Source organism: Cebus imitator, unplaced genomic scaffold (genome assembly GCF_001604975.1).
Source record: "Cebus imitator isolate Cc_AM_T3 unplaced genomic scaffold, Cebus_imitator-1.0 Scaffold65, whole genome shotgun sequence".
In the NCBI taxonomy this organism is placed as follows: Eukaryota; Metazoa; Chordata; class Mammalia; order Primates; family Cebidae; genus Cebus; species Cebus imitator.
In genome coordinates, this window is record NW_016107380.1 from 5,387,364 (window position 1) to 5,401,058 (window position 13,695).

Sequence of the window (13,695 nt, forward strand, 5' to 3'; positions counted from 1 at the left end):
TTTGAGACAGAGTCTCACTCTGTTGCCCAGGCTGGAATGTAGTGGCATGTGATCACTGCTCACTGCAGTCTCAACTTCCTGGATTCAAGGAATCTTCCCACCTAAGCCTCCTGAGTAGCTGGGACTACAGGCATGCACCACTACACTCAGCTATATGTATATATATTTTGCGGTGATGGGGGTCTCACTATGTTGCCTGGCATGGTCTTGGAAATCCTAGACTCAGGCAAACCTTCCACTGTGGCCTCCTAAAATGCTGGGATTATAGTTGTGAGCCACTGTAACTGGCAATTTTTAAAGGAATTTTTTGTCTCATTTCATAAAGAATATTGGTCTATAGTTTTCTTTCTTGTGGCTTTGGTATCACAGAAATGCAGGCCTCATAAAATGGGTTTGGAGGTATTCCTTCCTGCTTTATTTTCTGGTAGAGCTTGAGTAGGGTTGCTATTATTTCATCCTTAGTTTATAGATTCACCAGTGAGCCCATTGGCTTTGGTTTTTGTGGGTTTTTCTTTTTTTAATTTATAAACCTTTGTTTTATTCAATTTGTTAAACAAGAACTGATTAAATTATTGCCTCCCAAATAACAATCATGGAAACGCGTCACTTGTTTGAAAGAACTATACCATTAGATAGTTACAAAATTTAATAGTAAGGATCAAACAGTGGTTATTGGTCTAAGCAATCCACATTGACAACTTTGAAGTGTTCAGATGCTAGTTTTAAAATAAAAGTGACAAATACCAATCACACTCTCATACTACTGTTCAGGAGCTACATAAAGTTGGTTCTGGAAATAGTTCAATATACAAAGGTATGAGAACAACATTGTAATCACTGGTGATCAAACCAAAGGTGTAATTTTACAAATCACTTTTAGTAAGAATCAATCCTAACATTTTAAAAGTCTAAATCTGCTTAAAACTCAAAGCCATATATTTTTCTACTTGAGACAAAAATAAATTTCCTTTTTCCTATCTAAACATAATTCTTTGAGGTGAATCTGAATTCACGTGATATATCTTGTCAAACTTTTCCAAAGAATTTTAGGCCCTGTTTAGAGACAAATTCTTATGTTATATATACAGCTAGCGCTCGACTTACGACCACGATTGGTTCCGACAGACCGGTCGTAACATGATTTGGTTCTGAGTAGGCTATATGCACGCGGAGATGGTAGTGCTGCCGGAAGCTGGTCTGCACTGTCGTACACCCAGCTGGGCAACGTTTGCGCTGCCAGACGCGGAGCAGTCACGGCTAGCGATTGTGGTCATAAAGTCGATCAATACCTGTACACATATTTTTATTTTACATATTTTTACTTCAAAGACTAATGACAACTTTATGAGGTTAATAGGCCTTTAATGTGCAACCATCACCACAATCTGATTTTAAAACAATAGTACTTACCCCTCAAAAAACTCAGTACCCTTTTGTAGTTGTTTCCTACTCCACCACCCCACCCTCAGTCCTAGGCAACCACTAATGTACTGTCTGTCACTGTAGATTTTCCTATTCTGCACATATCTTATAAATGCAGTCATATAACATATGGTCTTTGGTGATTGGATTTTCTCATGTAATGCAATGTTTTCAAGATTCATCGATGTTGTACATATATCAAAATTTATTTTTTATTGCTGAATAATATTTTGTTGTGTGGACATAACCAAATTTAATATATCTGTTTGTTAGCTGTTAGAGTTGTTTCTAACTTTTTGGCTATCATGAATAATGTTACTATGAATATTTGCGTACAAGATTTGTATGGATGTTTTCATTTCTCTTAGGTAGATGCCTCTTGAGAAACTGCCAGACTGAAAGCAGCCAAACATTTTACCTTCCCACCAGCAGTGCATGAGGGTTCCAATGTCTCCACCTCCTCCCTCACCAACACTTGCTATTATCTATCTTTTTTATCCTAGTAGATGTGAAATAGTATCTCACATGGTTTTGATTGACATTTTCCTAATAACTAATGATGGTGAATATCCTTTCATTAATGCATATTTAATGCCATTATTGACATGGTTCTATTTACATATGTCATTTGCTATTTGTTTTCTGCATATTTATATATCAGGTTCTTTTGGTTCCTCTGTTCCTCTTTTACTACCTTCTTTTATGTTAAACACATTTTTTTTTGTGATCACTTTCATTCCTGCTTATTTTTTAATCTACTTTTTGTGTTATTCTCTTGGTTACTGCCCTAGGAATTACAATATGAATCTTCAATTGATCACATTTTACCTCAAGTTAATACTGACCTAATTCTGGCAAAATACAGCAACTTTGCTTCTATATAGCTCAATTTCCCATCCTTCCTTTCTGCTAATGCTATTTATATCTTTATGTTTAACAAATCCAACAATACAGTGTTAGAGTTATTGCTTTAAACATCATGTTTTTAAAATAAATTGGGAGGAAGAGAAAAATGTACGCACTATTTATTTTCCCACATATGTACCATTTCTTCTTAGGCAATAGATTTACCAGTTTGTGTTATTTCTTTCAGCTTAAAGGAATTTAGTATTTCTTGTAGAACAGGTCCACTGGCATGATATTCTTCCAGTTTTTGTTTATCTGACAATGTTTTTATGTCATCTTCATTTTTAAAGAGGAATTTCTCTAGGATTATTCATTAACAGCTTGTTTTCTTGTCAGCACTTTACATATGTCATCTTATTGTCTTCTAGCCTTCATGCTTTCTGAAGAAGTCAACACTAGTTAATTCTAGCATTAATGCTAGCATTATTACCTCTGCAGTAATATATATAGTCTTTCTCTTGCTGCTTTTAATGTTTTGCCCTTGTCGTTGAGCATTTTGACTAATGTGTCTATCATAGATATCTTTGTGTTGATCCTAATTGGGGCTCCACTATTTTTTAAAATCTATTTTCCCATTGTTTGTCTTTCTTTCTCCTCTCCATCTGGGACTCTCATTACAGGTATGTTGGTATGCTTGACATTGTTGTACAAATCTCTGAGGCTTTGTTTAATGTTTGGTCAAACTTAGTTTTGTCTGATCTTCAGAATAATCTCTGTTAATCTATTTCCATGTTCACCGATGCTTTCTTCTGCCATCTCAGATCTTTCTGGTAATCCCGTATAGCTAATTTTTCATTTCAACGATCGCCCTTTTCCACTCTAAAATTTGCATTTTCACAGTTGCCATTTCTATATTTAGCATTCCTACTTTTGAGTCACTGTCATTCTATTTTCCCTTATCTTTGCGGAATATATTTATAATAGCTACTTTGAAGGCTCTGGCTCCCAAATACATCTGGGCTCACTCTAAGTTTCTATTTACTCTTTTTCCCTCTGAGTATGTTTCACTCTTTCCTGTTTCTTTGCATCACTCATATTTTTTAAAATTAGACATTTTAGATAATATATTGTAGCAATGCTGGAGTCTAATTTATTTTTGAGGGTTTTTTCTTCCCACAGACTAAGTTGCTTGGACTTAGACTGTGGAATCTGTCTCTTCCCATGGTGCTCATGTGTCTGCTCAGTTTTTGTTCTTCAGTTTTATTTTCTAGCCTGACTCCCTAGTATTCATCCCATGTCTGCATAGCTTAGTGGTCAGCTAATCATGTGGGTGGAAACTGTGCTCAAACACCTTGAGTCTTTAAGGCTCCTACCGTCTGGCAATCAATCTGTGTGAGAAGGCTGGCCAGAATATTCAAAGCTCAGCCAGTATTTGTCTCCCTTTTCTTTTACTTTTTGGTGAGATCTTCGTGGTCTCCTCTGCACATGCCCATGTTTCAGTCATCCAGGGATGTGTGAACAAGCTATTTGGTCCCTCTGTGAATCTCTGATTTCCAGGATCTTACGTTAGATTTCTTACTAGTTCACTACTCACTGCAAACCTTAGGCTAGCAAGGTTGCAGTCTTCCCTGGTTCATTTCTCCATGAATCCATCACTTTCAGTTGACAAGTCAATGGTCTTCTCCCCCGTCTTCTTCATACCAAGTCTGTCCCTGATAGAAAAGCTGATAACTTTCTCAATAAGCTTCACACTGGTCAAACTACTATTCTTGCCAACAGAGCTTGGAGTAAAGGTGATGGTTGCAGTCTTTGGCAAGAAAGTCAGAGTCCCACTATTCTTAACCAAAGTTCTAGCAAACAGTGTTTTTAAGAATAAATCCTATTTAATTTTTTTTGTCTGATTTTGGTCAATTTCCAGACCCCTCAGATTGTTGCTTTGGGCAATTCTGTCCTGTTTTATGCTTGATTTTTTGTGGAGAGGGTTAACCTAACTTCTTCACATCACCATAGCCAAAGCTGCTCCTATCCTTAATCTTCCTAAATACACTGAAGCATTGTTATTTTAAAGTGTGTCTCTGATAACTCTGATATCTGAGTTCCTATGTGTTTGTTGTTTGTTTTTTAAATTTTTGTTTTCAATGACATTTTATTTCCTAATGAGCCTGGTTATTTTTATTAACTACAAACATTATACATACAAATCAAGAAATAACTTGAAGCTTGTTATTAATAGAATGATGTAATCTTCTGTCAGAAAGGTACTAGACATCTCAGATTACCTTAATCTCATGTCAGGCATTGGGATTATTTGAATTTGGGTATTATTTACTCTTATGAGTAGTCTATTTAAGGTTTACCCTTATTTCTAAGATGTCCCTTTCTCTTCAAGATCCTGACTCAAGATATCAGGAAGTTTATCAGAGTTGGCAGGTCCCAGACTGCAATTTTGCGGAGCTTCTCAGTCTTTTATTATGTTGGTGCAAAAGTAACTGCAGTTTCTGCTCTGCTGGCAAAAACTGCAATTATTTTTGCACCAAGGTAATATCTTCCTTTTTTAAAAATTAGATTCCATTTTAGGAAAAACAGCCTCAAATACCAGGAAGACTATTCTAGGCCTTCTTTTTCTCCCAGATCTTGGCCCCCTAGATCTTTACTGCCCTATAGTGTTTCAATGTCTTCAAGTGATTAAAAAAATTTTTTATCCAACTTTTTTTAGTTGTTCCCTGAGGGAAAGTTGATCTAGATTACCTAGTTCACTCTTATTGGTATGTAGTCTTAGGTGTTAACCTATCTAGGTTAACTTATCTAATATGTTAATGATCTAGCTTTTAGGTGTGAACAATCTAGGAGAAAAATAGGTGTTATCTTAAATGCCAACAATCTGGTCTTTAGGTGTTAACTTATATTTTCAATCCATTATTTCCTTAAACTTACTGGGCATTTTAATATTGTGCATGGAAGATATCAGTATTTCAGTCCGATTCTTTATAGGTCTAGTTGTCCCACCTGTTGTTTTATCATTTCTCTCTATTGCCTTGTTTTCTTGTGTTTTGTGAATTTTTAAAAAATACTGAGAGCTCATGTACCTTGAAACTTTATTTGTGGGATTCTTTTGTGGCCTGAGTTGATGTGAGTTTCTCTTGGGGGAATTTTGTTGCTTCTGTATGGTGCCTGTGTAAAGTTTCTGAAACCCCCAAGGTGGTGCAATTTCATTTACAGATCACATAACAGGGTTAGGTTGTAATAATCCTGGAGTGCTCTTTTTTTTTTTTTTTTTTTTTTTTTTTTTTTTTTTTTTTTTTTTTTTTTTTTTTTTTTTTTTTTTTTTTGTGAGCAGTGGTGCAATCTTGCCTCACTGCAAACTCTGCCTCCTGGGTTCAAGTGATTCTTCCGCCTCAGCCTCCCAGGTAGCTGGGACCACAGGTGAGTGTCACCATGCCCAGCTAATTTTTGTATTTTTTTTAGTAGAGACGGGGTTTCACCATGTTGGCCAGGATGGTCTCGATCTCTTGACCTCGTGATCTGCCCACCTCGGCCTCCCAAAGTGCTGGGATTACAGGCATGAACCACCGCGCCAGGCCGTGGAGTGCTCTTTTTAAAAAAACTCTCTACTTTCCATTAAGAGCCAATGTTAGAAACAAGCTGATCTATCTTCAGGAAGTTTGTTTTAATTCAACCTTGATCCAAGTGAACCCCAGCTTTGTAAAGTTTGCGTTGAGATTTGTTTTCTGTTTCTGTGCACTCAAATCTGGGATGATCAGAACTTTGGCTCCACTTGATAGCAAATTCCCTCACGGTCAAACCAGGCTAAGGTTAGCTCTGCTTACCTCTCTGGCTTCCCATTGACACTCAGTTTTTGGGGCTTTCTTACTTTCTTGCCAGTGTGTCAATGTATTTAAAAGAAATGTTTAAACCTCTATTCAACATTTTTGGTGAGAGAGAGAGAGAGAGAGAGAGAGAGAGAGAGAGAGAGAGAGATCGATCCTGTATTCCTAGCCCACCATCATGTGAAATATGAAATCTCCAGTTGGTTTCTTTACTTTGCCTTCGGTTGACAGTACGGCAGTAGTTAGGAATATAGGTATAAAGAGACAGGCCAGTAGATTACCCAGGTTTAAATCCCAGCTCCACCAATTACTGATTATGTAACCATAGCCAAATTGCTTAACTTCTCTTTGTCACAGATTCCACACAGGATTATTGGAAAGAGTAAGTGTGCAAAACTCACAGAACCGTGCCTGCCACTGCACTCAGTAAGAGCCAGCTATGACGTTGATGACACTGTTTACCATGTCACACTGACCTGGTCTTGGACGTCCTCATCACACAACTCCAGCTGCATAATGCGCTCGAAAGGTCGGAAGAGTAATTCATTGAAGTGAAAATGAGGTGGCTCATTCCAGTCAGTGAGGACCTCTGTCAGTATGTCATGGATGAAGGAAACAGCCTTCTGAGACACATGTCTTTCCTTATGGCAAGCAGCCTGCAAAATTCAGAGAGTGGCACACCATCAGGATGGCAGACAAGTGAGAATGTGGCTTCTGAAGGCTTTCCTAATCTGCCTTATTACAAGGAGGTAGAGGAAGCAATTCTGTTAAAGTCAAAACATTCTAAGGGATAAATATACACGAATTCCACACTAAATTGGATTTTTAACAATGTAACCAGCTTATTAGACACAACATCAATTTCATGTTGATGTTTCTGGAAATAGAAAAGTTTCTGGTAATTTCTTTTTCTGTAACATGACAATTTTCTTGAATGGTATAGAACATGCTCACTCTAAAGCCACCAGAACCCAGTCTAGGAATGGCTCATGGTTTCATCTTAAATGTGCCCCACACATAGGAAGATCAGATGAGTCATCTGTCCCTCAGTGAGGTAAGGGACAAATTGTCACAATAGCTGTAATTGGTTTTCAAACCTCCTGGTATCCAGGTTCTTGAGTAGTCCTTTCATATACTGGCCCTGGGCTTGGATGTGTGAGCTGCTTTGGCCAGCAGAACACATGCAAACATCATGTCAGTACAGGATTAAAGTACTCGTGATTTGGGGTTTGTCCTGTTGTTGGTCTTGGAAACGCTAAGGATGTCATGTGAACAAGCTGGAGCTAGTTTGCAGGAGGCTAGTCTATGTGAGAGACCATGAAGAGAGAGACCTATTTGTCTAGCCTTCCCAGTTAAGGCCAACATGAACCATCTGGCCCCAGTCTTTGCACCAGCTGACCACATACACACAATTAAAGCCAAATGAGATCCACCACGCCTGGCCATGACTAGAACTGCCCAGAGGAGCCTACCTCAAATTTTGACTCATGGAATCATAAGGTAAATAAATGGTGGTTGTTTTAAGCCACAAGACGTTGGGGAGGCCTTATTGTAAAGTAAAAGATAACCTACGGGCTCTTTCTCCATGATTATGTTGCTGTTTTCTTATATTTTATTGCACTTTAGGTTCTGGGGTACATGTGCAGAGCATGCAGGATTGTTGCATAGGTACATGCATGGCAATGTGGTTTGCTGCCTCCATCCCCATCACCTATATCTGGCATTTCTCCCCATGTTATCCCTCCCCAACTCCCTATCCCCCGCTGTCCCCTAGATCCCGCCCCCCGACAGACCCCAGTGTGTGATGGTCCCTTCCCTGTGTCCATGTGTTCTCATTGTTCAACACCCGCCTATGAGTGAGAACAGGCAGTGTTTGATTTTCTGTTCTTGCATCAGTTTGCTGAGAATGATGGTTTCCAGATTCCTCCATGTCCCTACAAAGGACACGAACTCATTGTTTTTAAATTTTCTACCCACTTTTCTTACCAGAAAGTTCTCAGGTTAATAATTTAAGTTCTAAGAAGTGTTTTATGATTTAGCTTTACCAGATAAGGGTAAAAGGGCCATTAAGAATAGTTATCACTGCAAAACAGGCAACAGTTTTCCCTGTCAACTTAGAAGTGGCCAGTTCTCATGTATTGAGATGCTTAGATGTAGAGCTGCCATGAAATTGATCACACAAACTGCTTTCCTTTGGAGAGTGAAAGGGTCTTATTAATTTTGTTGGGAAAACCAAGACATAGGGTTCCCTGACTGAAAGGACACTGTCCTGAGTATATTTAGCTATTAGAAAAATAGACAGGTAGGAACCAAAGACAATGGTGTATTTATGTATAAAAATAAAGCTATTAGGAATCATCCACAGTCTTTCTCTTCCAGGCTTAGGTTGATACCAGATCATGAAAAATGAAAAACCAGCTCAGTCGTATAATTGCAAAGAAAGAGGGTCAGAGTTGAGACTAGGTAGTACTGCCCTTTGGGGCGATTCTTTAGATGCCATGAAGTATAACCAGAAAACAGTGATGTTTGTGACCAGGTGATAAGCAACTTCCCACTGCCCAATGCCCACAGTGCTTTGTCCCCAGACATGAATCCAGGCCCCCATGCTGGTGCTGCTGCTCACTGACTTATCAGTTCCAGCCCCTTCCCACCTTCCAGGTGCTCACCTCCACCAGGTGTGGGGCCACGAGGCTCCAGCAGCGCATCACGTGGAGCAGGGGCCGTGCTTTGCTACGCACGATCCTCAGCATGGCATCCCCCAGGCGGAACAGATGGAGGGTGCTTTTGCGGTCTTGAGTGGATTTAACTTCTCCTATGGGAAGGCAAGAACATAAATGCCAGAAAGCCAGACTCAGTCATAGTCTGACCTATTCAAGCAAAGAGAGAGAGTGACAATCTAGGTAGGACCAATAGGGTAATTTGATATTGGCTAACAAAGGGAAGAGAGAGATTCAAGGAGGATGTGGTGGTTCACTCAGCAAGGCCTGCGTCACCGTCTCATTCATCACTGTAGTTCCGGTACCTGGGATGTGACAGGTGTGATCGAGACTTGTCAATAAGAGGGAATGAGGTAGCAGTTCAGTCGGAGGGCTGAGAAGTCTGACTGTCTGGGCTCATATCCTGGCACCATTTAGTAGTTGTGTTAGGTCAGGCCAAAGATATTCCTCTTTAATGATCTCGTCTCTAAACCTGGGGATAATACTGCCCACTCCTAAAATTGCTTCCAAAATTAAACATGATAATACACACAAAGTGCTCAGCATGGGCCCAGCATATACTCACTGGCCAACATTGTTAGCCATTATTATTGATCTTGTTACTGTCACCTTTCACAGTCACCATCTGCTGTGCCAATCCTTAATAAACCTCTGCAGCCTTTGCCAAGCAGGCCTGGTCCCTCTGCTGCTCCGTAACATGCTGTCTGGCCTGCTCTGTCTCGTTTTAATACTATTCTTGCTTACCCCAATCTTGGGCTATGTCTTGGCCACTGTCACATTCATCTTCCCCACTCCCTCCTTGCTCATGTCCTATTGCCTCTCTTCTACTTCCTACTGGGGATGGGACCCAAGTCTAAACACAAAATTCATTTCTGTTTTTTTAATTTTTTTTGAGACAGAGTCTCGCTCTGCTGCCCAGGCTGGAGTGCAGTGGTGTAATCCTGGCTCACTGCAACCTCTGCTTCCTGGGTTTAAGCGATTCTCCTGCCTCAGTCTCCTGAGTAGCTGGAATTACAGGCATGAGCCACCACGCCCAGCTAATGTTTATATTTTTAGTAGAGCTGGGGTTTCACCATGTTGGCCAGGATAGTCTTGATCTCTTGACCTTGTGATCTGCCAGCCTCAGCCTCCCAAAGTGCTGGGAATACAGGCGTGAGCCTCGGAGCCCGGCCCATTTCTGTTTCATATATACCTTTACGCATAGCCTGAAGGCAATTTTGTTTTTCCCTTGGGGACCCTCAGTAAACTGTGTGTTGTGTGCCTGCATTTCAAGTGCGACTCATCACATGAGGTCAGGTATAGAACTTTCCACTTGTGGCATCATGCCATTGCTTAAAAAGTTTTGGATTCTAAGCATTTGGATTTTGGATTTTTGGATTAGGGATACTCAACCTGTAATAATCATCATGAATGTTGACTGTAAGTTTACCCTGCTCTTTAAGATCATATAACTGGGCTAGGTTGTAACAGTAAATCCTGGAGTGCTCTTTTAAAAAAACACTTTCCATTAAGAACCAATGTTAGAAACAAGCTGATAGTATCCTCTGGAAGTTTGTTTTAATTTAACCTTGGCCTAAGTGAACACCAGCTTTGTAAAGTTTACATTGAGATTTAAACTCAATCAGTAAAAAAAACTGCATCAGACACTGTGTTGGTTCTGTAAGTCTTTAATCACTTTAATTTTTATAGCAATTATATTTTCTTTTAAGAAAATATAATTATTGCTGTCTTACAGAGTAGAAAATTGAATGTCTGAAAAGTGATATGACTTGCCTCCGACACTGTGGCTAGTAAGTGCTGGAGGCTGCATTTTATATTCCTACCTGACTGACTGCAAAGCAAGGCTCCCTCTTTCTAGATTTACTGCCTCTCCCTGGCCCTTGATCATTTTGTTCTTTGTAAGCTCAGAGTCTACTGTTTTCTCCAAGGCAAAAGACTTTGAAAGTTACCCCTGGGCTCCGAGATTCTCTGGAAGTCTGATGGGACTGAGAGGTTGGCTTTATATAGCTCAGGTTTTAAAGTCTGTTAAAAACCAGCGGGGAAACAACTGTGGCTCTCAAATCCAAATCTGCAGCAAGGATGAAAAAGCCAAATATACTGCACTTAGAACTTTAGACTCCTAAGGATGGAAGGGACCTCAGAGGTATGCAGTCCAACCTGTCACTAGGGTATATCCCTGGCACACGGCTCCCTGTCTCTGCCTGAACTCATCTGGGACAAGGTGCTCACTGTTTCAGGACAACCACTTGTGCTGTTGAACAACTGCATCTACGAGGGACCCTTGGACAATTCAGCACAACTCTACTTTGTCTTCCACAAGACTGGTCTTCAAGGGGGCCTTATTTCTTCACCTGGCCTTGCTGGTGAGTACAGGGATACTGACCCATCATTAATGGGATATACCTCTGAGATCAGTTTTGCATGAGTGGTATGCAGTTTCCTTTTTAACCATTACTTTTGGAATCAGTGGTTGCTTCTACATACCACAAACCACCTCTGACCAGCTGGCTGGACAGAGGTGTGTGGTATGGTCTGTGATATGCAGAAAAGTTCCACCCTCATGTGAAGGAAGCTATCTGCACCCTAAGTAGCCACACAATTTCTACCACAAGCACAAAACTTAGCAGAACAACCTGGTCCAGCTCCAGTGGTAATTCTTGTAGATGTGGCAGCAGCAATGTTTCCATTCACAAAGAGTTTTACCACCCCTCACACACGGTGCCTCAAAATTTGGAGATAAATCTATATTTGGGCTTAGCCTGAATATAAGCAAAGGGAATGTGGACTCAAATCTTCAGGCACACTGCTGGTGACAGAGGCCTGGGCTATTTCCTGCTAACTTCCTGGCATATGGTTTCTTCAGGGAAAGAATTACCTGGCATTGCCAGAGAGTAATCAACTGTATCTGTAACAGAATGGAAAAGCTGAGACTGTGATGCTTTCTTCAGCTGGTAAAGAAAACCTCCCAGAGCCATGAGGTTCAACTTATCCGTAGCATCTTCAAACAGCCTGGATGCAAACAGAAAGAGATGCATTCTTTAAAAACAATTCAGCAAGGTCTTTATGGCAGGATGATTATGGTAATTTTGTTGATGTGATTAATGGAAATGCTGTGTAAACACTGTAGACAAATGTATGGTATTATATCTATTCTAACTGTGCACAAGTTTGCTCTAACCATGAGATTTTAATTCAAAGGCGAAAATAATATATTAAAAAATATCTTTGTGCCCTCACGATCTAGCGCCACCATGGTAGGCACTCAAAAAATGCTTGGCAAGAAGTTGAAAGATGGCAAAGCATTGTTCCCAGAAACTGAGTAACTGGGAATGGAATCTTCAGAATTAGCTTCAATTTCATAAATGATGTCAAAAAAACATCCAGGACGTTAATAAATAAGGTTTATCTGTCTATAATTTATGAGTATAATCCTGGAAAGGATACAAAAATAGCTAAGAGTGGATTCTGTAAGTCCCCTCCAGGGTGGGGACTGCTCTCATACACCCAAAGGCCTGGATGTTATGGGAACGCAAGGATCTGTTTGGAAGAAAGAATGTTCCCTAGCATGATGGGCCTTGCAGGTTCCTTTTCTCTTCCATTCAGCTGGGCACAGACCTTGCCAGCAGAAGATGGGGGGCCCAGTAGCAGGACTTAGGCGAGGATCTGAAGGTCACTGGAATGAGGAATGGAGAGCTCCGACCTCTGTTTTATGAGGCCACAATGAGGAATGTGCCAGGTGAGCCTTCATGGCTCTTGGGTCACCTTGCTATCTGCCCTCCAAGCCTAGGGACACTGCAGGGCAAGCAGTGCTGTGGGGGTGCCATGGGCTGCTTCAGGGACAGGGTCTCTAATAGAAATGGAATCACAAGTCCTTTTTGAAGGAGAAAAATGAGACACACAAGTTTTAAGATGGGAATTAGTGGATTAAATGTTTATAAATGATTGAAACAAATATATTTTTCTTGCTATTTTGTAATTTTCAATTTTGATACCATTTGCTTTCTGGGTCTCATTAACCATTTCTCCTCCCTCATTCCTAGTAAGAAAATAGTGATGAATACTACATTCCACCTGACACTTGTATTTACTTCCAAATTCTAAAACATTTTCACAGCCAACTTGGATCAGCAGGAGAAAGCAATTATGGCAGTGGGTTAGGAGATGGAAAGACTGAGCCTCAGTGCAGCTACGTGTACAGACAAGACCCGGCAGCTGGAGAGTGCAAAGCAAGGACAGGAGCTCAGGTCAACCTGAGTCCCAGCTCAGGGAGTGCTCCTCCCACTCCGATCGCCCTCCTGTCTGTCCTCCCTGTGCCCCTGAGGGGGGTCTGGGACAGAGTGCCCGAACGCTGAAGAGGTAAATGAGGTGGAGCTGTGTGTGATGGGTGGACAAATGCACTTTCAACCTCAGGAAGTGCCACCAAACAGTTATTGGCGATTTTCCCTCTTTACCTTCACGTGGTTGTTGGGCATCAATAAATAACACATGGGTGGGGAATTTTTGAAAGCAGCCAAAATCATAAAAATAGTGGATTTTTACCATTTGTCAAGCTCCATTCCAGGTACATCCGGTTAATAATTAATTTGCCCTCACAACTACCCAGTGGCAGAGCTACTTTTTAAAAATTGTACTTTTAAGTTCTAGGGTACATGTGCAGATCTTGCAGGATTGTTACATAGGTACACACATACCATGACAGAGTTACTTTTAAAAAATGACCCTGTTTTACCAATGAAGAAGCCAGGCAGGATCCAGGGAGGTGAGGTCACTTGAGGTCCCAGAGTAAGCGCATAGAAAATGTTTCATTCCAAGTATGGGTATAACAGTAGAGAGAACTAAGCTTGAGAAAGATGGAAGAGATTTAAGTGATTGGCTAACAAATG

General features: G+C 40.5%; 1 protein-coding gene across 3 annotated transcripts in view; it reads right to left on the minus strand.

The window, feature by feature from the left end:
• Positions 1-13,695, minus strand: part of ARFGEF3 (ARFGEF family member 3) — a 176,530-nt gene that overhangs the window by 33,832 nt on the left and 129,003 nt on the right. For all 3 annotated transcript variants that reach the window (XM_017530437.2, XM_017530435.2, XM_017530436.2), the window contains 3 exons: positions 11,688-11,821; positions 8,762-8,907; positions 6,572-6,751 (listed from right to left, as the gene is read on the minus strand). In XM_017530437.2, the coding sequence (XP_017385926.1) occupies positions 6,572-6,751; positions 8,762-8,907; positions 11,688-11,821 (460 nt within the window). The remainder of the gene's footprint in view (positions 1-6,571; positions 6,752-8,761; positions 8,908-11,687; positions 11,822-13,695) is intronic.